Source organism: Corythoichthys intestinalis, chromosome 9 (assembly GCF_030265065.1).
Source record: "Corythoichthys intestinalis isolate RoL2023-P3 chromosome 9, ASM3026506v1, whole genome shotgun sequence".
In the NCBI taxonomy this organism is placed as follows: domain Eukaryota; kingdom Metazoa; phylum Chordata; class Actinopteri; order Syngnathiformes; family Syngnathidae; genus Corythoichthys; species Corythoichthys intestinalis.
The window spans coordinates 43,159,315-43,187,142 of NC_080403.1; the positions used below are offsets into that span (position 1 = coordinate 43,159,315).

Genomic DNA, 27,828 nt, shown 5'->3' on the forward strand with positions numbered 1-27,828 from the left:
AATGTGCAAAAGTTACTCTGTGGTCAGTGTAAAAAAAAAAAAAAGTTCATTTTCAGATCAGATTTTGCTATCACCGTTAATTGCGGCCAATGAGTTAATCGCTGCTGCCACGCTGTAAAACTACAAACTTTGGATACAACAGCGACTCTTGCTGGACATTTGGAAGCATTACAGCATATGTATTGTAGTACCACCCTGCTGCCTCTGGGTGGCGACCGACGTCGTCCAGTTGTCTGCAGGCAAAGATGGCGGTACGGAAGAAAGACGGCGGCCCGAATGTCAAATATTTTGAAGCTTCTGATACAGTCTCTCAGTTTGATAATGTGCGCGTCTGGCTGGGAAAGAATTACAAAAAGGTACTGGCAGCATGATTTGTCGACTCCCATTTTCACGCTGAAAACGCGGCCACTGAGCTTCGGGGTTTATTGGCAGTGACAAAGAGGAGGGAGGGTGCTCGCTGCTCAGCGTCCAGCTGCTCGCTGGCTTCACTCGTGTCAGGATACAAAAGGATGCTGAGCTCTTAGCGGCGCCAGATGCGGCCGCTCGTGACTTTATCCTCGCTTACTAATGCCATTTGAATGAGGAAGAAAGCGGCGCGCGCATTCGCACTCGCACTCTACTCGCTTCTAGCGAAGGCTTAAAGGACCGGACTCGGACGCTAGCTTGCTAGGTAGCTCACGGGCTAACGGTGCAGGAGCAAATCCAGATGTTGGCTGGATGTGGCGCGCGCCAACTCCATTCGGTCTGCTACTTGATTTCATTTGTTGAATAAAATACTTGTGGTTCTTCCATATCCAACTGGTGCGCTGAATTATGAATGAAAACGAGTGTGCCATAAATAAGTACTGTATTCCAACAGCTTTATGTGGATCCATCCTATTCATTTGGCTGTCCATCTCATGTTTCATACAAATACTATGCGTTAGTCCTCACTAATTGTAAAACTACAATGTTTTCCTGCTATGTGCAGAGGAATGATTAGCTGGAAAGTTTTTTTTTTTCCTTTTATATAGAACAATTTTGACTCATTATCAGAATTTGCTTCCTCTAGCAAATTGGGTTAACTGGGGAGAAAGTTAACACCGAGAGTTCTGATTACCATTGATTTTCTATTGAAAGAGTTATGTGAAACCTGAAGTAAATCTGCGATGGTGTTGAAACCCTCTTTTCAGACATTAGGCAATCACCACATGCACAAGTGTTATGGTCTTTTTTAAAAAAAATTTTTTAAAAACAGCAAAAAAAAAAACTGATTTACCTCTAAAATTTCCAAGTTTTATTTTTGACTGCTAATACATTTCAATCAAATGTTTATTTAAATCAAACGTCTCAAATGTTCAACAACAACATGGCACAACAAAAATGAAGAAAAGAATAAAATATAATATACTGTAAGTAGTCCCCGGTTTACGAACAAGTTGCGTTCCTGCGCTGGTACCAAAACCCGAATGTCCGCGTAAGTCGGAATTAACCCTTTAGGTACCCCCAAATACCCCCTAAATCTCAAAATAACTGTCCCAAAACATGTTTTGTACGTCATTGTACTGTCCTCGCTAGAGGTGCAAGATAATTATCGGTCCGATAAATATCGGTCCGATAATAGGAATTATGACGTCATTCCAATAAATCCGATAACATTATATATTATCAGGCCTATTGATAATATCTTTGGCACGGTGTCGGATTAGGATGTGTGCATTTGTTTCCACTCCGGTTTTGCCTGTATGCAAATTTTTGTTACTGTTCTAGCTAGGGCTGCAGCTATTGAATATTTTAGTAGTCGATTAATCGATGGACTATTTATTTCGAATAATCGAGTCATCGGATAAGGAACATGAAAAATTAAAATACCTGAGCTGAGCCTCAAACGGCATAGATTTTTTTTTAAAATAAGGATCTATGTACAACAAAAGAACAATTGGCTAACTTACAAAGAAAAAGTCCGCTAGCTTAAATGCTATAAAATGCTAGTTTTTTTTTACACTGCTCTTAACAAATGGTTCAGACACACATTCCCACAAAAACGGCTAAATATACCTATAAATTATGAATGCATTAAAAAAACATTAGCTCAAACAAAAACTTAGCTTATGTTGGTCTTAACAGGGAGCATTTGGATTCAGCCATGTGAAAAGAGGCAAACCAGAGAGCAGTGTATCCACCCTAATCAATAAAACTAAATGCAAACACTTTCAAAATAAACCATTACAACGCCACTTTAAACGAATACTCGAAGCAACAAAATTTAATTTGAATATTTTTTTCTAACCGAATACTCGAGTTAATCAATTAATCGTTACAGCACTAGTTCTAGTATGTTTACAAGTTCTTGAGAGGCCTTTTGGTTATTGATAGGCTTGCTGTTCTCTAATTGCCAGGATAAGAAAGTTGTTTCATGGACCATAAAACCACAAGACCACAGAAGTCTCCTCTCCTGTTGCACCAAATCTTTTATCTGCTGAGAAAGCACAATAGCTGTTGTTTTAGATCAGTGCTCATTGTTCAGGGGAACACGTTGTCAATGATATTGACTGATTGATTGTGATTGACTCAAATTATATTTATTTGAAAAAAATGATATGGGCACTTTATTTGAAGTCAAAACTGTTGTCTTTGTTTTTGTTCATTATAATAATGTCATGTCATCATGAAAATTCTGGTTCAGTCAAAGGCAAATCAATGCTGAATCAACCAATAGTATTTTTTACCTACAGGTGTTCAAAAACTCAGGTGAATATACATTGAAAAGTTATATATATATTATTGGTTATCGTATCGGTATCGGCCTTGAGCAGCAGGAACTTAATCGGTATCGGTTTAAAAATATGGCTATCGTGCACCCCTAGTCCTCACCAATATGTTGAAGCTTAGTCCTAGCTAGACAGCGAGCTAAAATCCAAAATGACAATGTTAAATGTCCGTGCGGTTTGCTGAATTTATTCAGCTGCTCATGATATCAACACTTACAGAATGAAACTAAAATAAAAATCAGTTTCATTTTCAATATCAGCTATTCAAATTTGCGTTTAAAACTAGCTGCTGATTAGCAATAATAATCCACACAAACGATTAGAATGTATCTGGGTCCCACATCATCAAAAACAATCACATCAACTCGCCCCAAGTATTTCACCACAATTGAAATCCCACAAAAAACAGTATCAAAGATGTTATATACATGTGTTGCCCATTTGGATGCTTCACAAGCAACAAATGTGCGCGCAGGCTTGCAGCTCTTTCCCCTTCTTCGTGGGAGCAAATGCCTCTTCTTCGTGTGGACATGCGCTCTTACTTGCGTGCGGAAGTACTACCTGCTGTACGCGTCCTGCGCAAAAGTAAAAGCATGCATCACAAAACAAAGGTCAAAATTAGTTACAAAAAAAAGGGAAAAGACTCCGGCGTCGTAAAGTCAAAATCACGCAAGTCGGGTATGTCGCAACCCAGGGACTACATGAACACTTTATTTGTCATTATACATAGTACAGTGAGAGTAAAAGTTGCGACTCTCTTCTGGTGCATCTTACAGTGAATTAATATTAATAAAATACAATAAAATTATCAACAAAAAAACACTTGAGTATACCATATTTTTGCACACGTGTCCGAGACACCTGATTTTGAGAATCTGCCAATCCCCAAAAAAAGTGTTGATAACAAAATAAAATAAAAAGTTTTATATATGTTACTGTCCTACCGTGCCGCCTTCATAATGTGAATTATATTTAAACACGAATAACGAAGAAAAATGCTTGTCTTTTTTAAATGCTTTATTGTGTGAGTCCACTCAAATCCGCTCACACTGCCAAGAATAGCTGGCCACTTACACACACACAATGAGTTGCCACAGCACACTATCACTCGTGTTTAACAAGCTAAATGATGATTGACGCATTTGGCGCCTTTGAAGGTAGCGCTCACAAGCTTCTCTGGCAAGATTAAAGCTTCAACACCTGTCAATCATCGTTAACTTTAACAGGCAAACTCCAGTGGACAGATGACAAAGAAAAGCAGCAGGAGGGAGAGTAATAGGCCGTACGAGAGGAAGCAGAAAAACATAAATATGTATTTTTTAATCAAAAATCCAATCCTTTTCACCCAATTCCGATCCTTTGTAAAATGGTGCAATGGGCCCGATTTGCGATTATGTGATCGGATCAGGACATCCCTGCTATTTTAGCCAATCAAATATGAGTATCCAAAATTTCCTGTCCTTACTTGTTATGTCATGAATACTCATCTCACGCACCTGTGGTCATTTATACTAAGGTCATTTATAACGATATGTTGTCTTGCACTTTAAGATTGCATGTCCTGTTACCATGCCTACACAGAGAGGAATTTTTAATGGGGCCAAATTGTTCGTGTAATGTTTTAACATCCTGATGCGTTTATTGAAAAGCTACATCTGCGGATGGGTTCTTGGAAATATTGGTATGCTGTCACTTCACCAATATAAGACAGTGAATGTTTGATTCATTGGGAGAAATCGCTTGACTTTGCTGTCATTTGGCATCTATAGGGCATAATCAAAGTACTACACTTAGTTTAAAGCAACAGTTGGTAACTTTTCAGTTTTGGTCAATTTTAGCAACACTGGTGGACAAAAGCGGTAGTGTTTTGCCTGAAGGAAGACTGTGTTTCCCATGAGGACCAGCGCATACCTGTACAATGTCGTAAAATCATCAATCAATCAAAAATCAATCTCTCGGTCACCTGCAGATGGATTAAACAAGATTTCTGTGTCCAGCGGTTGTGTGAAGGATGAATAAGGTAATGAATCTCGTTGTGGCTAAACAATAGTATATGACGGTTAGCAAACGTGTGGCTTAGTGTGGCTAACCCCACCCGAAGTCGTCAGTGCTGACAACTTCAGTTGAGTGGGGGGTTCACGCCAGCGAGTGAAAGCCGGGGCCATTGTTTATTCTGTATATCCTGGTAGCCTGTATTTTTCCTCCACAGACAAAACTTTTTGACTCTTGTTGCTCAGCCACCTTTGTCTGATTCGCGCGAAAGCGTTCGCATTGGCTTCCGTCTTTATAATGAATGGGGAAAGAGGGAAGTGGCGTATGCCGTAAAGCAGTCAGCACTAGGGTCAGCACTAAGTGTGACAAAATATCGAAATGGTGATTTATCGTGATACTTTGTATCCTAAAAGGTTATCGATGTGCTCCTGCCAAGAATTGAGTTTCAATGTCTAAAAAAATAAATAAAAATGAACCAACAAGTTGCTACCAAAATCTTCCACCATAATAGTGTCTCAGTTAACTCTAAAACTGCATCGACGGTGCTCGACGCCCAATCCATTTAGACTAGGAACGTTCGTTCATTCGAAACCAGAGCATTCACAGTAGAGCTGTCCCGACTAGTCGACATAGTCGACGTCATCGTAGACGTAAATCCGTCGACGAGCACACCATCCCGTCGACGGTTAATGAAGGGTTAAAAAAATATATGCATGGAAAGTTCAGAATGTCGGATGCTCTGTATGCAAGCAGGGAAAGCGGCACAAAGCCAAAAAAGCGCACCAGAGTGTCCAAAACATTGACTTATTTCAAAGAAACAAAGGAGGGTACACTCTTCTGTCCTGTCTCTTCAATGACAAGCTTGGCTGCACGTCGGCCGTGAATAAACACCTCAAGCGCCGTCACCCAGTTTGTAAAATTTTTTTGTTGTTTTTTCATTTTTTGTACACCAGAGGGTGCTGTCGCCTTACTAAATAATAATGTTTCATTGACAATGGGCCTATAAGTGCCATTAGTATTGTTCTTAATGTTTGCTTAATGTTATGGTTTATTTTATGGTATAGAAAATTATATAAGGTTAAAAGGTCATACATATATACAGTATATACAGTGATTGCACTCAAGGGAGAGATTGTCAATGATAAGGTAATAAATTAAGGTAAAGGCAATTCATATAGGCAATTCATTGATATATAAATAAGGTTTAAAAGGAAAAAGGTGAAAAGTTTTTGTTAATTTCTAATTGTGTTGTTTTATTTGTGTGCACCGTAGCTCTTACGGTGTGATTACATCAAGGATGGAATAAAAGTTGTAAACCATCAGTTTAAGAGAGCATCTTTTCATTCGGGATGCTAAACTAGTTAATTCTATCAGCATTTGAACTCATTGTTTATTTGTGATTTATTATTGTTATTTACGTGTTTATTTGTGCTTGAATAAATAATTTAAGAGTTCCAATATGTTTTTTGTGAATTGATAAGCGTCAACAAAAATTTAATTGGTAAATTAGTAAACAAAACAAAAAAACATTTTTTTTTATTTTTTTTATTATTAGATTAGTCAACTAATCGTAAAAATAGTCGGCTGACTAATCGGGAGAAAATTAGTCGTTTGGGACAGCCCTAATTCAAAGTAATTCTGTCCGATTTTCAGGGCATTTACAGGTCATTTGCTGTTCATTTTAAAGCATTTAAAGGTCATTTTCTGTTGAGTTTGAGTCATTGCCTATTCATTTGGGTGATTCCCAGGTCATTTCCTGTTCTGTAATTCAAAATAAAGAGGAAGAGACCCATAAAATACCCCCAAAATCAACAGGAAGTAACTGAAAATCAACAGGTAAATGACCTTAAATGGCCCAAAAATACCTCATTGCCTGGCATTGGCTCCCACTACCGGCCATAGACCTTCAATCCATTTGAACTGGGAGGGTGGCAGCGGATGAACATTCGTTCATTGGACGTCTACTAGTGATAAACTCATTCTAATTCACAGCAGAAGCTTGTTTTTCTGTTTATTAGTTGTTTGCAGAATATCCTAGAATGATTTCCTGACCAATGTATCGATAATCGTTGTATCGCCATATCGTCAGATCATCGTTATCGTGAGCTTTGTATCGCAAATCGTATCGTATCGTGATGTACCAAGAGGTTCCCACTCCTAGTCAGCACATTTGCACATTCTAAATACTACATACTGTACTTACACTTTAAACACAATGTCAAGCTTTTTGACAAGGTACTTGAACAACCAATCACACATAAAGTTTTTCAGCACCCTACAATGAAGTTCCATGTCTTATCTCTCAGTACATCCAAGCAGAGCCCCCAACCAACAAGTCCCTGTCCAGTCTTGTGGTCCAGCTACTCCAGTTTCAAGAGGAGGTGTTTGGTCGACATGTCAGCAACCCCCCACTCACCAAGTTGACTGTATGCCTTCGACACACGCCCTGCCATCTTATAACTCTTTCAAGACTTTCAATTAATGATAATAATTATAATATTTGTCTCCAGATGAAATCCTTTTTGGACTTCAAAGCTGGAGGCGCTCTTTGCCACATCTTGGCGGCTGCCTACAAGTTCAAGAGCGACCAAGGATGGTAAGACTTTCTTTCCAGGTGTTGTTGTACACATATTCCATTTAAAATTATTTTTTTTAAATATATATTTCTGCCTTATCCCTGCTGAATGCTTTGCATTTTGTGCAGATTCAGCTAACTTGAGTTTAGAGTTCACGTTCCTTCATCACAGATTAGGTTTAATATAATGTCTTTGCACATCTGGATATCGGCCGTGGTGCTGTTTCGTGTGTAACTCCAGTCTAATTTCCTGTTAGGCGCAGGTTTGACTTCCAGAACCCGTCCAGGATGGACCGAAATGTAGAGATGTTCATGACGATCGAAAAGTCCTTAGTGCAGGTGTGTCTTCTCTCTCTTACATATTTCACTGGATTCTAATCCACATTTTTAAATGTTGTAAAGACTGAAATAAAGAGGTTAATAATGATTTTAAGCACATTTTGTACTTCAGAATAACTGCTTGAGTCGACCAGTGATCTACTTGAGTTCTGACATTGAGCCAAAACTGCTGGGGAAGCTGAAAGACATCATCAAGAGACATCAGGTGTGTTTACAAATGCATTATGATGGTGATTACCAACTGATCCGCTGTGTAAGATCTTTGTGTCTTGCAGTAAATTATCTATTTTCACTTAATTATCGTATTTGATGGCACACTTAAAGTTCTGTATTGTTCCCCAAAATGACAGTGTACTTTATCATCCAGTACACCTTATGTATGAATTCTGTTTGTGCCTAAAGATCTTGAACCTGTATACAGTACATTATTTTTATTATATTGCTCCAGTAAAGTGCCCAAGACATACTTTCACCAAACCTATGAATGAAGCAATAAAATAATAAATAAAGCAATAATTACAATGTTAAATGATAAAGAACAATGAAAAATGTAGTTCATGGATTAACTTTTTTTTTTTTTTAATTTAGTCTCATAAACATTATCTTATTGTACCTCACAGAATCTTATTTTTTACTTTGCTTCTTTAACTCATTCACTCCCAGCCATTTTCACTGGAGCAAGGCCCTTTGCTCCCGGCCGTTTTACTGTATTTTGACTGATTTTGCAAGGCCCACAGAAAATTCTGTTCTATTGCTATATAAACATGGAACCCACCAAAAGAAAGATTAGACTCTCTTCTTTCAGCAGAAAAAAAAAAGTTTGTTCATATTTTTTCCATTCGTTAGAAATCAGCATTAGAAAATAGCTTAGTTTGAGCAATTTTCACATTTCTAATGAAAAAACAGAAATTGAGCTTTTTGTGAAAGCATACATTTCAAACATAACTTTGACTTTAACACAGCTATTTTTCGCTTATGTGACAATCCAAACATCTGAATAATGTTTTCGATCTATAAAATAACAAACAACAAGACAAATAGAGCTTTTGATCGCAAAGTAACAATTTATTTACACGTAACAAAACTATTGAAAAGTTTGCGGACATAACAGCGGAGAAGGCCCTTCGCTGCTCCCGGTTGAATGAGGTGGCTCGCAGTAATCTGATGAGTCCGGATCAAAATCGGTCTCACTTTTTCATCATCTTCATCGTTGGTTTCAACCTCGGGCTAAGGAGTAATGCAACATGAGCTCCGCAAAACGAGTGTGGAACCTGATGCTATTGTGGACGTCACCATCTATCTCATCAAGATCGATTTTTTTGAATCCTTCTTTGACGATGCTTTCGTTTTCTTTTCAAAACACTCCTCTATTGTCATTTGCCTTTTTTTCCCTATCGTTCTCCACATTTTTCTCAAATTCTCACGCGTCTTCACAAGATCCCTCCAACTTCCGTTTCCTGACTATTTTTCTTCACTTTCTTTCTTGCCCCGAGATGAGTTCTTACCAAATGTGCTACTGGCCTCCAGTGGCCAGTTTTATTGCTTTAAAATGGGTTTTGAGCTTTGTGCATTGTATCTTAGATACATCCGAACCTATAGATGCCTCTTGTAAAAAAAAAAAAAATTAAAAAAAAACCGCAAAAGACATATAAATATGTTTTTGGGACACTGAAGCAATTAAAAATAGAATGTATTTATACGTTTTTGGGAGCAAATGAGTTAATATGGCGTGTTCTGTCCTCACTAAACATGAAGTTGTTCAGCTTTACATTCATCAAACAAGGATGCTTTGCTTTTGACAATTTGTAAAGCTGTAACACACGTACCGTATGTACACCTATGTTCAAAACGACACGCATTTTAACAATAAAACATTTGACACAAAACAGTTGATGTTCAAACGTCCATCTAGTCTGATCAGTACGTACTGTACATTAAGTAGATTACATTTGCCTAATTTGCCTAACAAAAGTCCACTATCTTAAATGCTACGAATTCTAACATATTTACAATGCTCATATCAAATCGCTCACACGTAACTCCAGAAACTGTAGCTGTAAACTTAATGACAAATGCTTACACAAACATATATTAGCTGAAACAACTTACAGCCTTATGTGGGCCAAACCAGAGCACAGCTGTCCTTTAGCCATGTCAGACGAGAGTCTGCTCCTCAGTCATAAGGTGACAGTCCAGCCAGACCCAATGCTGCCACCAGAGGGCAGTGTATCCTCCATCATTAAACAAAATACAATACTTTTGTGTTAGGGAGCGTGAGGAGGAGAGGATCCCGGTGCAGACAAACAGGGCTTGTGATGACCAATGCTTTATTAGTGACACCAAGGACGAAGTGTTGTAGTAGCGTGCTCTGTTCAGGGTGGCTGAGCCGGCGTGAGGCGAGGGAGCTCGGAAGGAGGCAGGCGTGGAATCCGACAAGGGGCGCGCAGAGAACAGGTCCTGGGGCGAGAGAAAAAACAAGTCGTGAGCCGGTGATCAGAGAACGTATCCAAGCAATGCGAGAAACAACTGACGGTGGAACCAGACGAGTTGATCGGGCGACGTGGTGGTGCGTCTGCTGGGCTTTTAAAGCTGGCTGATGTAAACCGCTCTCAGCTGTGGCCGCTCCACCCGTCTGACCTGTAATCAGCCAAACTCCCCTCACCTGAGGAAGGCTTCAGGAAGAAGGGACGGAGGCCCTAACACTTTTGGACTTTTTGGATGGTTATTTTGGGGTACTTAAAGGGTTGATTCCGACTTAAGTGGAAATTCGGTTTACGTTGCCAGCGTAGGAACTCGTTCGTAACCCGGGGACTACTTGTAATCATGAGATTGGAACTTATTTACTTCAAAATGTATCAACAGGGTTTCTCCCAGAAAGCCTTGTTGTAGAGAAGCCCAGTGGTGGCCCACTTTGTTCTTTTGGGCTAAGGGAAATAAAATTAAAGTGTCAGAAATTTTGAAATTATGACTTTTAAGTGTGATTATATGCCATTTGTTAACAATACTTAAACATAGACTCTTACAAAAAGGCACAGACTTGAAATACATTTTTGACAAACAAAAATACAATAAAATATAATGCGCTGTCATGCTGTTTTTCGAATGTAAAATCCATGCTTTGTATCTGTAAATGTTGGGAAAACAAAGATAGATTTACATTAGGCTCATACATTATGCTGCAGGTATCATTGATTATCAGAATTTGTTCAGTTGTCTTTTCATGCATATTTACTTCTATTGATGTGCTCTCATGCAGGGCTCAGTGACAGAGGACAAAACCTCCAGCTCCCACATTGTTCTTCCAATTCCCAGCAGCTTGGAAGAAGGTAAGCTTTCAAAAGCTGCTTAGGGCAGAGCCGGTTCTGGTTGTACTGGTGCACCAACAAAATATATATTTAAAAAACAAACAAACAAACAAACAAAAAAGTTATTCCAATGTGTGCAGATTGGATGTCAGTGGGGGCCGTAGTCAGCGTATTTAAGATTTTATTTTATTATTTTTGTCTCTATTAACATTTTCTTAAAATTATATTCATACATAAGTTATATACAAATAATGAATAATAATTACCCAAAAAATGTAATATTAAAATAATCGAGACCTGTGTTACAGTATGCGGACATCACATTTTGGGTCATGTAGGTAACTATGTATACCTAATTTTTAGATTGTTAACTTTCTGTTTTTTGTTTGTTTTTATATTTTTCGTTTCACCAAATACTGTCACTTGCCCCTCATAAAGGGTAAAGTGATGAAATCTTTTTTTTTTTTTTTCTTCTTCTTAGAGGAGTGGGTGCGCCCTGTGATGAAGAGAGACAAGCAAGTGCTCCTTCATTGGGGATATTTTCCTGACAGGTTTGTTCCCAGTTGCAGCTCATTTGCATGAAGAGGGCACATTTTGGTAGCAAGAGATGTATAGACAGGCCCTTTTGAGCCACTGTGCATCTTTTTGTCATTTTATTAAAAACATGTAGCTATGACACCTGGATTCCTGCTAGCGAGATTGAAGCCTCTGTGGAAGATGCCCCCAGCCCAGAGAAGCCTAGGAAGGTATTTCAACACAAGAACTCACCGTAAAATAAACTTTAAAACTATAAGTCTCGGGTGTTGGTCTTGGTGGACAGGTCCACGCGAAGTGGATTTTAGACCTGGACCAGTATAACGAGTGGATGAATGAGGAGGACTACGAAGTGGGAGAAAGTCTTCCAAAGAGGAAGAGGATATCGGCCAAAACTCTTACAGACGAGGTGATCACCCCGGACGAGCGAAGAGACAAAAAGCCTGTCGGTGCCAAGAAGAGGAAGCGCTCGCCTTCTCCGTCTCCCACACCGCCGCCACAGGAGAGCAAGAAAAAGAACGCTAAAAAAGGGTCTGTGACATGTGCCATTATTAATTGAAAAGTTATTAGCCATGACATAACATTTTAAATGGTTATAAATTAATGTGCAACAGGCCGACGACCCCATACACTAAATCCAAACGGGGCCAGAGGGAAGAGGAACAAGAGGATCTCAGTAAAGATTTGGATGACGCATCACCTGTTCCAGCATCTGAAGATGGAAATGCAGCCAAAACAAGTGCGCTGCATGTTATATGTTCAACATTTGAGATAAACTTTGTCTTTTTATTATTCTTTTAATACATAATTGTCTGTTTTCTTTTTGTACTTATGAACTTGTAAGACAACTGATCACCCATTTGCGTTCTTCTTCTAGATAGCACCAAGAAGGATTCTGATTCAACACCTGTCAAGGGAGGAGCAGATATAGGTGAGAATAAAACAGCTGAATTTGTCTTATTGTATTAGTAGACACTTCTATTTTTTTCAACGTTCTGACTTTTGTTTCAATCTTTATTTCGTTCTTCTGTGATTTTAACAGACGAGCAAGAGGATGAGTCCATGGAAGTAACAGGAAAGGTAAGCTTACATGCATGTATACAAAAATTGGCCACAAGTTTAGGTACATTTGCAAAATAATGGGATCTAAAGAATCAATGGGTGTTATTGGCCCGATAACCGATTTCTGAAGCCGATATTCATTTGCGGTAAAAGTATAAAAATTAGCGTAAAAATTTTTGAATAATTCAGACACTAGACTTCATTGAAATGCCTAAAGCATGTTTACTGAATCACATAAGTAGAAAATAATAGCTCCAGAAGTGCCTGAATTTCCTAGACTCAGAAACATTAAAAAGTTAAATAAATAGCTCTCTGAAATTCATTGGTAAAGTAGTCGTTCCCCAACCCAGAGGTTGTGGGTTTGATTCTCCACCCTTATGACCTCGTCTAAGTATCCTTGAGCAAGATACCGAACCCCACGTTGCTCCTTGTTAATCCTGTCACAATATGCAATAAGTCCATTTATCGCTCGGTAAATAAAAATGAGGGCGGTAATCTTCACAGCTGCGTTTAATCGCCGCATGCATGCATTTGTGCATGCATGTACACGTGCATATAGATAGCATATGAGACTCCAGTTCCTTTCAGAGATGTTTATTGTTATCAACATGCCATATATTTAAAGTTCAGACATACAAAATAAGGAAACACATCTATATTAAACACTGTAAAACGTTGGCATTGCTACATTGAGGCTAATGGAAAAAAGACAATGTACTAACCACTTTAGCCTTCTGTAAAACATCGACAGTCTTCTCCTCAACGCAAAATTGCAGTTAAAAGGTGACACTTCAAAAATGAAAAATCGCTCGCAAACAGCATTTGCAAACGAAAAATACGAAAAAAAAAAAAATTCTATTACTGACACCACATGCATGATGAAAAAAATATTTTTTTTTTTACAAAGTGTAAAGCTTACGGTTAGCGGCTTAGTGAACATACTACCGGGGAACATTTCAAAATAAAAGCATGTCATGTTCAACATATGAATAACAATTTCTGGAGTTAAATTCACATACTACAGATTCTACACTAAGAATAGCTTTTATAATGACACCCCACTCTTTATGAAAAATCTGATTGGCAATGAATAATTTGGCTTCAAATTTGCTAATGTGCACTTTGCAGAACAAGATGACAGTCATTTTGGATGAAATACTGTACTGTGTGACCACTTTTGATGGACTAATTGGCAGAGAACAAAAAGGGCATTGGGTTTCATTTGAATGGGTGATTCATCAGGATTTATTAGAATGTCACTATATAGTGGTTGAATTGGTTAAAAAAATGACAATAATATCGCATATTGGCAATAATTTATGAGACAGTATATCGCCTACTAAAATTTGTTCTCGCGACAGGCCTACTCCTGGTGCTGTCTCACCAGTAGGTAGATGAGGATATTGTGTGAAGGGCTTTGAAGGCCTTAAAAAAGTGGAAAGGCGCAATACAACTATACAAGTGTAACTCCAATTACCATTACCATTTAACCAATCAGAGGATGGGGTGAATACTAGTGCAGGAGACAGCAGGCAGGAAAGAGCTGCATCTGAGCCAAAATAACCCAGTTTTAAATAGATTTTTTCCTATCAGCTGGTCGGATTAAAAAAAAAAAAAAAGGCAGATAACGATATTTATTAAATTTCCAAATATCGGCGCTGATAACCGGCCCGCCCGATAATTGTTCTATAATATTTAGTTGAAAAGAATGGTTTTCTTTCAAATGTCTGAACTATTTCAGCAACAAAATGGTCCAAAACATGAAAATTACTTTGTATTTTTAACACCACTTCAGTAATTATTTCTAATCGTATCAAATCTTCTCCTTAGATTATGCAGGTGTAGGTATTTTAGAGTCCAACGAGTGAGTAGATTGTACCTATGTTCTCACAGGAGGAGGAAGAGGGTTCTCCGAGTGTTAAGGGGGAGCCTGTTAAAGGCTCAGACCTTCACGAAGACAACGTGACAGAGCAGACGCATCATATCATCATCCCTAGCTACGCTGCCTGGTTTGACTACAATAGGTAATAAAGAACTCAAAATCATCACCTCATGGGGTGACTTCCCACTCTGTGTAAGCTCACCTACAGTGTCTACTAGTGATCCTAACTTATTTTCCTCAGCGTTCATGCTATTGAGCGCAGAGCCCTTCCAGAGTTCTTCAATGGGAAAAATAAATCTAAAACCCCAGAGATGTAAGTACATTTGTATTTGTAGCACGTTTGATTGGTTACAATTCTTGGAATGAGCACTGAACATCAAGTTGTACATTGTGTACTTCCTGTTTTATCTCTTTTCCCCTCACCAACAGCTACTTAGCGTACAGGAATTTCATGATCGACACTTACCGACTAAATCCTCAGGAGTACCTCACCTCCACCGCCTGCCGCAGGAACTTAGCTGGAGATGTCTGTGCAATCATGAGGTATGTAAGGGATTGAAAATGTCGGTATAGGCGATGGAGTAGAAATTGGACTTTTAACGATTAATCGATTAAATCGGGTAATTCTATTAGGAAAAGGCGTCCAATCAAATTTTGCTGCTTTGAGTATTCATTTAATTAGAGTGGCGTTGTAGTGTTTTGTTTTGAAAGTGTTTGCATTTAGTTTTATTGATTTGGGTGGATACATTGTAGTGCTGCAACGATTAATCGATTAAGTCGAGTATTCGCTTTGAAAAAAAACATTCGAATAAAATTTTGCTGCTTCGAGTATTCGTTTAATCAAAGTGGCATTGTAATGGTTTATTTTGAAAGTGGTTGCATTTAGTTTAATTGATTTGGGTGAATACACACACGCACATACACGTTTCACATGGCTGAATCCAGCTGCTCCATGTTAAGACCAACATAAGCCAAGTTTTTGTTTGAACTAATGTTTTTTAATGCATTTGTAATTTAGTTTATAGGTATATTTAGCCGTGTTTTGTGGGAACATTTCTGAACCATTTGTTAAGAGCATTGTTAAAAAAAAAAAAAAAAAAAAAAAAAAAACGTTAGCGTTTTATAGCATTCAAGCTAGCGGACTCTTCTTTTTTTTTTTTTTGCCAATTCTTTTGTCGTACATAGATCCCTTTTTTTTTTTTTTTTTTTTTTTTTTTTTTTTTTTTTTAAGTACCGTCTGAGGCTCAGCTCAGGTATTTTAATTTTTCATGTTTCTTATCCGATTACTCGATTATTCGAACTAACGAGTTCATCGATTAATCGACTACTAAAATAATCGATAGTTGCAGCCCTGATACATTGCCTTCTAGTGGCAACAGTGAATATGACATAACTCATTTAACATGGCTGAATCCAACTGCTCCCTGCTAAGACCAACATAAGGTAAGTTTTTTAATGTTTTTTAATGCATTCATAATTTAGTTTGTAGGTGTATTTAGCAGTTTTTTTGGGTATATGTGTCTGAACGATTTGTTGACACCACTGTAAAAAAAATAAAATTTAAATAAAACGTTCCCGTTTTATAGCATTTAAGCTATTGTATTTAGATCCTCATTTATTATTATTTTATTTTATTTTCAATTTTTATTATTTTACGATAAGCATTTGCTTTTTCCCGTCTTCCCTTTGTCTGTCATCGTCTTTTTTTTTTTTTCGGGCAAATTCCACACTCTGAAACTCAATGATTATGATGATGATGATAATGACAATAAATTCATTCAACATCATCATTTTTATACCATTTAAGGCTAAACTGAGGTATTTTGGTCTAATTTTTAAATGTGCAATTCTAAATAGTTTGAAGAAACACTCGAGAATTTTATTTTGTATTCGCATTTCATGTTTTTTTGAAAGTGCAATCTTAGCATTTGTTTTACATCTCTTAAAATTGACTCTGCAGCGCATTAAATGTTCCTAATCCGATTACTCGATTATTTGAACTAACTAGATGATAGATTAATTGACTACTAAAATAATCGATAGCTGCGGCCCTAAAACATTGCCTCCCCCTGATCTTTAAAAATATAGAATTACACAAGATGTGATTCCTTAACTGTGTAGGTCATATAAAGCTCATCGTACAATAATCGTCTTTTATGACTGAGTTGAATAAAATCATTACGTCTTCTCTTGCAGAGTCCACGCCTTCCTGGAGCAGTGGGGACTGATCAACTACCAGGTGGACTCTGAGAGTCGGCCTACACCCATGGGCCCCCCACCCACTTCCCACTTTCATGTCCTTGCAGACACTCCGTCCAGTCTGGTGCCGTTACAACCCAAGACATCCCAGGTCTGTGTAAAAATGGAAGGGGGGGCACCCCAAAATATTCAACATAGTATGTCTTGTTTTAGACTCCTGCGCCTCAGCAGATGATGTCCTTCCCAGATAAAGTGAAGGATAAACCAACTGACCTGCAGAACTTTGGGCTACGGACTGACATGTACAGCAAGAAAATGGGGTCTTCCAAGGTAAACACTGAAAACAAAACATGATTACAGTCAAAAGTTAGGACACTAATTTCCAAATTGATAGATAAGAAAGTACTTCCAAACTAGGATTCGAGCCACCATTTTTATGATGTCCATAATTATTTGTAAACAGAGCAAGAGTGCAGCAAGCTCTATGAGGGACTGGACAGAGCAGGAAACACTATTACTTCTAGAGGTACATCAATAATATCAACGGTTTCAACTTTAACAATATTCTAAAAACATATAGTTGAATTCGAACCCTTGTTGTTTTCAGGGACTGGAGATGTACAAGGACGACTGGAACAAGGTGTCGGAGCACGTCGGCAGCCGCACGCAGGATGAGTGTATCCTGCACTTCCTTCGTCTGCCCATCGAAGACCCCTATCTGGAGGAAAGCTATTCATCCCTGGGACCACTGGCATACCAGCCGGTGCCTTTTAGCCAAGCAGGAAACCCCGTAATGAGCACAGTTGCGTTCCTCGCCTCTGTAGTGGACCCCCGTGTGGCCTCAGCAGCAGCGAAATCTGCTCTAGGTGAGACACTGTCCACTTTCACTAATTTTTAAATAACCTCTCATTCGTCATCTCTCGATCAAATGATATAATAATTAGTGCTCCAATGATTCATCAAATTCAAAAACCCTGAATCCCATTAACAGTCAGACACTAATCTGTACTCATTACGACCAACTATGCAATCTGAATTAATCGATTCTGACACTTTCAATCTAAAAATGTCCGATAGCCACACTTCTAAATTCGGGAGCAACTTAACCTTTCCTACCTCGTTCTCAGAGGAGTTCTCTCGAATGAAAGAGGAAGTTCCTGCAGCCCTGGTTGAGGCTCACGTGCGGCGGGTGGAGGAGGCGGCGAGGGTCAGCGGGCGGCAGGACCCTCTGTATGGCCTCGAAGGGAGCGGCATCGCTGGCACTGGCCTGGAGGAAGGCGAGAAACCAGGTACGGCTGACACATGCCTTTATAAAACAATGATGACAAGAGGCAAATTGAAAGATTAATGGAGGTCTTAATGGTTTCAGTTTCAGATGAAAGCAATGACGATAGTAAGAGTGACAACCAATCAAATGAAGAAAAGAGGGATGCCAAGGTAGGACGCGGTTTCTTACACTTTTGTTTTATAACGTGATGGTTGGTAACCTCATGCTGTGCACCCGCAGGACAGCAAAGATGGAACAGGCGAGGAAGAAGATAAAGTAGCTGAGAATGGGAAGAAAGAAGAGGAGAGGGGAAGAGAAACTGAAGGCGAGGGGGAAGCGGACAAAGCCGAGTCTGAGATGGGTAAGAAAAATCTGTAGGGCTGAAAAGGGCAACAATAGAGTTCTTAAAGTTATTACACAGAATCCTTGCTGTTCATTTACAATATTAATATAATAAATCTACTTTATGCATACTCCACCAATGCCCTGATGAGTACACAGAGCCCTGACATTTTAACTGATACTTCCCCGGAAAGCCATTTTTCTTCCCTTCGATAGAGAGTGTTCACGTACACACGCCTGTGCACATCCACGCATGTCCCCGTGGCAGCAGCGCTGCTTTATCGAGCTTCAACCTAGTCTCCGCTTGGCAAAAACACTTTTCTAACCCACTTAAGACTTACTTAAGACTACTAACAGTAAACAATCACGTTTGCTGTTTTTACATTTCTGGTGCTGATTTGATGGGCCAAACGCTTGTTGCTTTGTTAGTGCTCATACACCCAGACATGCCATGCATAAGCTTAGCACAGGCTGTAGTTACACTTTAGGCTGGAGGTAAGTAAAAAAGTGACAAACTCCATATAGCACCTTTAAACTCTCTCCTGCACACCAAAAACAGTCACACACACCCAAAAAACTTAAAATGTTCCCAGACAAAACACTCTTGACAGTCACAAACCTCTCACGTTCCCCTGAAAACTCTTATACATTAAAAGCTTCACACTTTTTTGTTTTGTTTTTAATGTAATTGTTTATTGTTTTAAGCCCCTTTCACATACCCTTAAACACCGTTTAAATCCCAGGATTTAAACGGGCAGGCCTTGTATGTGAAAGCAATTTCCCGGGTCGACTGACATGGAGATTACGCGGACACCTAACGGGTCGCGCATTGGTATAATGTCTGGGACTTTCCCGGGACGAGGCGTATGTGAAAGCAAGGGTTAAATTCCCGGGTCACAGCACGATGGCTGATAACATAAATATCATAGTTGACCGATTGTCACTTCCTCTTTCTTCGCAGTAAAATGAAAAGCGGTGAACAGACATCACAATTATAAAATAGCAAGCTGGAAATAGCTAAATTAAATTAAAAACATAACTGAATTAAAATGCTACTGGATTGTAGAGCCAAGGAAGCGAGTCCATTTTTGGAAATGTGTGGTTTATTTTCTTGTCGATGTTAGAGTCCGCAACTGCAGAAACAAGGTTGTACCTCAAAGCAGGAAACAACGGAGGGATGCGTTCAAGAATTTATTAAATACAAACAACAATACACGCGATCGCGGAAAAGGGGGAATAACACAATAGGTCCGTGACAGTAGGTCAACGGGTAGGCAGAGAGCCGATAAGACAACAAAACAAATGCACTCAAATACCAGCACAAAGTGGGTTATTTCAAAACAAGGGCGGCAGACGAACAAGATAGCAAATCCACAAGATTCGAGAGTACTAGTACAAGGTGCCGACTGACGACCAGCAAGTTAATATTTCGGCACCCTTCTCTTGGGTCGCTTGGGCTTAAGTACAGTCTTGATGAGCTTGAATTGGCTGCAGGAATGCTCCTACAACCTGCTCTGTAATAAAACACGATTAAAACAACATTGTGACAGCCTATGCCGGCAAAAATGAGGTAATGTCGGGGTTATAAAATCGCGCCAGCAGTCCTCCCTGCGCAGAGAGCGCCAGTGGACAACACAGGACAAGTCTGTGAGAGTGTCCACTGTCCAACCCGCGTCATTCCCGGGATATCTCTACATGCGTGAAAGCAATGACACGAGTAAATATCGCGTCACCTTACACAGGAATTTACCGGGATATGTTTGTGAAAGGGGCTTAAGACATTAAACAATTACATTAAAAACAAGCTCATGCAAATACAGTGCTGCTCGAAAGTTTGTGAACCCCACAGCGATGGTCAGATTTTTTGTAAAAAAAACTAAAATAACCTTATTAAATGTTAAGTTATACCCAAATCCACAATACTGACATTCCAAATAATGGACTGAAACAAAAGAAATAGTTATATTGTCATTCTTTATTTAACAAAAGTGGTTGATTTAAGAAAAACTCAAATATCATGTGTGCAAAAGTATGTGAACCCCTTCAGTTAATAGGATATTGCGCCTCCTTTTGCAGAGATTACCTCAACCAAACGGTTTCTGTAGTGACTAATCAGCCTCTCACATCTACTTTGGGGGATTTTTGCCCATTCTTCCTTGCAGAACGCAGTCAGTTGAGAGAGGTTTGATGGGCGTCTGGCATGAACTGCTCGCTTCAGGTCCCGCCACAGCATTTCAATGGGATTTAGGTCAGGACTTTGACTGGGCCAGTCCAGAACACGAATCTTCTTCTTTTTCAGCCATTCCTTGGTTGTATTGCTGGAATGCTTTGGATCATTATCATGTTGCATGATCCACCTTCTGCCAAGCTTTAACTTCAAAACAGATGGCGTCAGGTTATGTTCTAGGATTTGACAATATTCCTCAGAATTCATGATTCCCTGGACTATGTGGAGTTGTCCAGGTCCTGAGGATGAAAAGCAAGCCCAGATCTTGACATTCCCACCTCCATGCTTCACTGTTGGGAGAAGGTTCTTTTGGTGGTATGCAGTGTTGACTTTTCGCCAGACATGGCGGTTTTGGTTGTGACCTAACAGTTCAATTTTGCACCTACATCAGTTGATGAAAACTCTTTTTAATTTAGTCTCGACAACACAACTGTTAAAAAAACAAAAAAAAACTACTGAATTGATTGATTAGGAAATCAGGTTGAAATAATAGAAAATTCCAAAATGTTGAGGGGGTTCACAAACTTTTGAGCAGCACTGTAAATCCCCCAAAATGTTTATTACCAAAAAGCATAGAAATTACTAAACAGGTCACGCATTAAACAAAAAAAAATCTAACACGAAACAAAAAGCCTTCAAAGCACATAAAAGAAAAGTTCTCGTCTCCATTCAAAGATTTATTTCTTAATTATTATAGAGCACGTGAGACTAAGCCTGTCGCAAAATGCAATAATTCCATTTATCGCACGATAAATAAAAATGAAGGCGGTAATTTTTCCGCTGCGATTTATCGCCTCGCGTGCACGTGCGTGCGCGCGTGCGGCAGACGTGCTGTTAAAAGTTCAGATTCCTTACCAACTACGCAAAATGCATTTTCGTTCCAGGTCCGGCAAAAAATAGCGCCGGATCCAATCATTCCCATTATATCCTATTGTTCAACATATACCAGCCACGTCAGTGCTCCTGATTGACTGTGGACCATCTGTGACTGTGACGGTTTTGTTGACGTGTGGGCGCTCCCGTCAGGGGTGGCCTTTCACGTGGGGCGGCTATTTTTCGGCACGACACCGGATATTTACAAGGAGGTCCGCCAAAACGTTACTGACTTGGTTGCTACGAACAACCTCGCTTTGACAACGGAAAGCTGACATGATGAACATTGAGTGGCAAATTAAGAGCGCTGTGCTTCAAACTCGTCCTGTTTATGAAAGTCAATTGTCATATGCTGGTGTTGTGCAGTAATGAGCACGCGTGGCTTCTGTGGCGTTTGCTAACTTTTTTATGCGCGCACACACTAGATATCATGAAATAGCAAACTAGATAGTATGCTACGCCCCGTGCCATTGGCTACGTGAGCCCAGAGTGATTATGGGACACGTAGTCCATATACTACATTGATGAATTATAAACCACCATGACTGAATGGAAGTTAAGAAGGCCAAATCAATCCATACCAGTGACTATAGATAATGCTGCAAATATAGATAATTCAGTACGTGACACAGATGGATTCGGACCACAAATAGGATGTTTTGCTCATGTAGTAAACCTAGCTGCTAAGAGAGCTGTAGCAATCAACAGTGTGCCCTGCCTCACTTTACAAACAGTAAAGATTGTTCTTAGCCCTTTTATACAAAATTCCTTCAGATCAGTAAGTAAGCACATAAATATTATGCACTAAAATGCATGTTTATATGATGGCAATTTAATTTTTGCTCGTTAGGCAAAAAAAAAAAAAAAGTTTTTTTTTTTCTTGAGCATTAAATGTATTGAATCGGATCGAAAATCGTGTCCCCCGTATCGAAAATCTTACCGAACCGTATCGTTGCATCCTTATGGAACACCATAGCAGAAGCTATTAGGGGGAAAGTTTTCATGTGCCTAAATGCTTAAGTTATTAAGTGCAATTTGATCTTTTTTTCTTGAAAAACACATTTTATTTATTCTGTGTTTCTGTGCGGTATTATTATTGTTGTCTTTTACTTAAGAGGCAATGTCCATTGTTTTTAGTTGTGATTTCTTAAAAAGTATTTTTGAATTTAAGAGTAAATATTTATCGCGTTTAAATGGGTGTTCTTGATCTATTAATATATACTGTATTCTCACTGTGTTATTGTAAATTGGTTTTTTTAAAAAATGGGGGGGCGCAATAATATCGCATATCGCAATAATTTATTAAATAAATTATCGCAACCTAAAAATTTTTATCGCGACAGGCCTACGTGAGACAAGGGTTTTCCATCACCTGGAGAGAAAATAGGCTTGTCATCATAGATGGAAAACATGATTTTTTTTTTTTTTTTTTTTTTTAATCTTCTCAGGTGATGGTGATAAGGAGAAAGATGGAAAAGATGGTGAGGAAGGACAAAGAGAAGCTGAGGGTGAGGGAGAAAAGAAGGCCAAGGTAGAACGGGACGTGGGTGAGGGCAATCTGGCCACCGCCGCTGCTTCTGCACTGGCGGCGGCAGCAGTCAAAGCTAAGGTACGCAAAGGAACAAGGCACATATTGTATGACTGTGCCGTCACATCTACTTTTTTAATTTAAGTTGTCGATGATGTCGTTACCAGCACTTGGCTGCAGTGGAGGAGAGGAAGATCAAATCGTTGGTGGCACTGCTGGTGGAGACCCAAATGAAAAAACTAGAGATCAAACTGCGACACTTTGAGGAACTGGAAACAATCATGGATAGAGAGAGGGAGGCTGTGAGTACTGGTTTGTGGGAGAAAGTGTTGTTTTGCAAGACAAGGGTTATTATCTATGTTCTCGTCTGTTTCCGCACTTCCAGCTGGAGTACCAGCGACAGCAGCTTCTGGCTGACCGGCAGTCATTCCACATGGAGCAGCTCAAGTACGCCGAGATGAGAGCTCGCCAACAGCACTTCCAGCAGATCCAACATCAGCAGCACAGCCAAGCCGGGGGTCCTCATCCCCCTCAGACGGCTTCGGGCTCCCAAGGCTCGGCCGCGGGTCAGCAATCTGCCAGCACTCCGCAACCGGCCCGCAGCCCCGCACCATCGGCCTCCGTGGGGCCCGGCGTGGAGTCCCAAACTCCTCCGGGTGCCCGCGCATCACCCCCGGGCCCGCCGGTGACTGGCCACTCCGCCTCAAGCAGCGCCGCTGCACACCACGGTCAGTGAGAAGTAAAATCCTAAAGCAGAAGCTAGCTGACGTACTGCCAATGAATCCTTTCAATAGAGCTCAGTGCTCTCATGTTGTAATTCACCTTAGCTGTCAATCCAATGCTTTCTTCTGTTCCCATCACACTCACAGAGGCCAACACTCCTGTACCCACCGAAACACTTCACCCCTCTGCTCCAGTTCCGCCTCCACAGTGAGATGAATTGTCTCATGAATGGCACTGACCACTTTCTAGCTCACATTAAGAAAAAAAAAAGCATTTTATTCCTTTTTTTTTTTTTTTTTAATTTTAAATCCTACTGGACTATTGATGTGTGAGACATTTTAAAAAGGAGACCAACTTGTACCAAGAAAGGTGACCTGCTTGAATTGGATCAAGAAGATTCAAATGAAGTTTAGTCGGTTGTCACTCGGTGATTTTACATTTCCAGAGAACTATGAGGGTCTTAACATGTTCAGGTGGAGGACGAGAAGAGTCAACTTGTTGCATTTAATTTTTCACAGCACTCCACAGCAGCTAATTCATTCTCAAGTCTTCGGGGCATCTCTTCGCGTTCCCCCATCGGTACTAATTGACATTTACAATATGTAAGAAAATGAATGCACTTTGAATCTTTCCTTGGATCTCATTCTTAAGACTTGAAGCATCCATGAAATTGAATTTAAGCACTTATATAACCCTTCTCCTGTCTTAAATACTGTTTCATTAAGAAGGGTCGATTGGAACTCCTCTCTCAATTGCGTGAACACTCAGAATGATACATTTTCATAAATACGTAACATAAACATCGTCTGGATGCCATCGAAAACAATGTACTGTAAACTGGATATTCTGTTTCAATTCCATGGATGAGCACTGATTGCAAATACAGTGATCCCTCGCTACTTCGCACTTCAAACTTCGCGCCCTCAGTCCATTCTTTTCAATTGAAAAATAAATAAACTCAGTATTTTATAGAGGTGTCCTGATCCGATCACGAAGTCTTTCACTCTCCTTCCTGCTGCTTTTCGTGGTCAGGCAGTGCACTGGAGTTGCTTGTTAAATTTAACAATGATTGACAGGCGTTAGGTTTGATCTTGCCAGAGACGCTTGGAAGCCAAAACTTCAAGGCACCGCATGTGTCAATCATTGTTTAGCTTGTTAAAAATTTGCTGTGGCAACTCATTGTGTGTAAGTGTGCAGCGTGAAAACCTAGCTATTCGGTGGTACAGTAACATATTTAGAACTCATCATAATTATCACATTTGACATGCTTAAAGCGGTAGTCCCGAATTTTTTACATTAGGCTTAATCTTCGAGTTAGCAGGGGTTTAATTAGTTGGTGGAGTTGATTTCAACAAATTCCCTGCAGTTTGTAAGTTACTTGTTAGTTTCAGGGCTCTGGAGTGGCTAAGCTAGCGCGAGTCAATGGCATGCCAATTAAAAAAAAAAACGATATAGATCTACAAACAGATCCAACATATTCAAATAAATTCAAAACACAGATCATCGTTCCAAAACACCCATGCGGCAAAAATAATGTCACACCAAACTGCCGTAATTCATTTCATTCTGCAGGACTATTTTTTTTTAGATGCGTTATACGACCACAATAGAGAGGAGTTCTTCGGCCTCTCATGCTGACGCTGCATTCAAGGAAGGTGGGAAGTTGGACTTATCCCGCTCGGAGGTTACCAGTTGCAACCTCAAAGCGTTCCAAGCGAATGTAAACAGCAAAGATGGCTGATCGCGACAAGTTGTTTTTTTATTTTGGCTATCGAAAGACTTTTTGACCTCCAGCAGACCTGCCTTCTCGTGAGCGATCAAATAGTGGAGGTGTTCCAATGATATTTTCCCAGATCGGTAGAGGCTGTGGAAACAGACAGAAGAAATGGGCATGCTAAGATTGTCCAATTGACTCGCGCTAGCTTAGCCACTCCGGAGCCCTGAAACTAAGAAATAACTAAAGACTACATATAAAAACTACACAAATTACTACCCATTACCTGTGAAAAACGAGGAATCACTGTATTCAATGTTCAGTGTTCTCCATTAGTTGCGAGAGGGAAGATAAACACTTAACCTTTTCAAGTATTTTTCTCATAACGTTCCAGCACTTTGAGAGTAAAAAGGGTCTAGCGAGGAGCTTGAGAAGTTGTGAGGAATGTAGTGCTGTCTGAAAGGAATGACTGAAGCAGCCAGAAAATTTAATCATTTGTGTCGATTGCTAAACCAAAATATTTTTTATTTGTTTTAGTTCAAACTTATTCAGTGAATTTTATTGTTGTTTGGGAAAAGTAAAGGGTTGGATGGTTCATTTGAAGTTAGAAAATGAAGGAGAGAAAAAAGACGTTTGATATCTGCAATGGTATTCTCACTTTTTATCCTATCGATTTTTAAAGAAATATTTTTTACTGTTTTTCCATCGCCTTTCTTTGTTATCGACATTGTAATGGAATATTGTTACATTTGTAGGCTGTATTTACCCTTTTTTGTGACTGTAAGGATGTTTGAAGGCATGCCTTGATCTGTAAACTACCATGCAGTTTTATTTCCAGTGCCATTCAGTATGTCCGTGCGTTTCTGTGACCCTGCCAACAGGTGAACTCATGTTTTGTCAGTATTTCACATCTCACCTGAGCTGTGAGTAAAGTTACCAGCATCTGTGTTATGAGTATGTGAAAAGAAATATCGCGTCTGTGTTCGGTTCTTGTATGTTTTTACACGACTGAAGGAAGCTCAAAATCTCAGTAACTCACCACTTCAGTGTGTGCTCCATCTTGCAGTTTGGATTCCAAATTCTGGCAAGGTTTTAATTACATAATGTTGACAAGAAAAATAAAAGTGAAAAGAAAGCTCTGTGTATCAAAGTATGTGTCTTTGGATATGTAATTATCTATTCCTGACTAATTTGACTGATTGGTCTTTGTTTATAGTGTATATGCTGTAAAACCCCCAGTTTGGACATATTCAAAGTTGTCTTATGCAAGTGTGATACATCATTGGAAAGCTTAGAATCTCAATTTGCTGCAGGAAGTAAATTTTTGAACAGGAGGGCATTTAAAAAAAAAAAAAAATTAAACAGCAAAATCCTAACTGGAGGTAAGAGCACGCGAGAGCAGAATTAAAGACGCCATGATTTTAACGAGATATTAATGTGTACTTACCTCTTTTAGATCCCAAAACTCCATGTAGCATGTATCACCGAGTGTCAAGACACAGTTGTGAAGGGCCACAGCCGGATTTTTGGCAGATTTTATGGGTGAAACATGGTAATATTACAAGGCTTGCGATGCAGAAATTGCAGACATCAAGGAGTGGTCGAGATTTTCTTTTCCATATATTTACAGTTTTTGGTTTTTTGGGGGGATCTATTATTTATCATCTAAAATATTGGGGGAAATGCGACAGTAACAAAAAAAAACCACACAATTAAGCGATAGTTATGAAAGAATCGGATTTTTAATCAAATAGGCTGTTAGGGCCTCCGCCCCTCCCTCCTGACACCTAACCCACCTGGGGCAGGTGCACATGTTTTTATCTGATTACAGGTTGAGACGGGTGGAGCGGCCACAGGTGAGGGCAACTAACAATCAGCCTTCCTTAAAAGCCAGTGGACGCCACCACCTCGTCGCCCGATCAACTCGTCTGGTTACTTCCGTCAGTTGTATCTCGCATTTCCTTGATTCATCGTTTTGATTACTAGTTGCTGACATTTTTGCTCTTGCCCCAGGACTTGTCTTATGCGCGCCGATTGTCGGATTCCACGCCTGCCTCTCCCCGAGCCTCCGCTTCGCCTCCCTGCTAAGCCCTCCAAGCCTGACGTCACCCGCCTTCTGCCTCGACGCTCGTGTCATCATTTTGTTCACCAATAAAATATCCATCCTCACAACCGGCTGTCTGCTTTGGGATCCCCTCCTTGCTCACGCCTCCCTAACAGATTGATCGGGCCACCATGGATCCCGCGGACAACACAGCCGGCTCACCCACGTCACTCGCCGACCACCACCAAGCCATAGACTATCTCTTCAGTAAGGTAACGGACATAACTCATGCACTCCAATCCATCCAGGCGCAACTCACACCACTACCTCAGGCGCGCACGGCCCCGTCACCCCTACGTCACCCCACCGCCTCGCCAAGCCACACGCCTGTTGCTAACCCAGCGTCATCGGCTACAGGTCGAGAACCCCACGTTCCCGCACCGGCTCCATACGACGGTAACCTTGGCACGTG

At 39.9% G+C, this 27,828-nt stretch overlaps 1 protein-coding gene and 1 long non-coding RNA gene across 3 annotated transcripts; one reads left to right on the forward strand and one right to left on the reverse strand.

The window, feature by feature from the left end:
• The first annotated feature begins 214 nt into the window (after positions 1–214).
• smarcc2 (SWI/SNF related, matrix associated, actin dependent regulator of chromatin, subfamily c, member 2) lies at positions 215–27,006 on the forward strand. 2 transcript variants are annotated; one of them, XM_057845918.1, is made up of 26 exons: positions 215–356; positions 7,049–7,168; positions 7,253–7,338; positions 7,581–7,656; positions 7,769–7,861; positions 10,913–10,982; positions 11,443–11,512; positions 11,632–11,707; positions 11,782–12,026; positions 12,110–12,234; positions 12,373–12,426; positions 12,538–12,575; positions 14,451–14,581; positions 14,681–14,752; positions 14,869–14,982; positions 16,636–16,789; positions 16,852–16,968; positions 17,102–17,164; positions 17,246–17,504; positions 17,766–17,927; positions 18,008–18,075; positions 18,146–18,266; positions 22,796–22,956; positions 23,043–23,177; positions 23,261–23,603; positions 23,745–27,006. In XM_057845918.1, exons 1-26 carry the CDS (start codon positions 246–248, stop codon positions 23,807–23,809), a joined length of 3,129 nt encoding a protein of 1,042 aa, XP_057701901.1. In that variant the 5' UTR covers positions 215–245; the 3' UTR covers positions 23,810–27,006. The 2 variants fall into 2 exon arrangements, with proteins under 2 accessions (XP_057701901.1, XP_057701900.1); XM_057845917.1 differs by having other exon boundaries at positions 7,575–7,656; positions 23,745–26,746.
• LOC130921705 (uncharacterized) lies at positions 15,676–17,744 on the reverse strand. Its single transcript, XR_009064393.1, has 3 exons — positions 17,231–17,744; positions 16,912–16,975; positions 15,676–16,791 (listed from the first exon to the last, which is right to left on the reverse strand). It is a non-coding gene; the product is annotated as an uncharacterized LOC130921705 (long non-coding RNA).
• Positions 27,007–27,828: the final 822 nt, after the last annotated feature.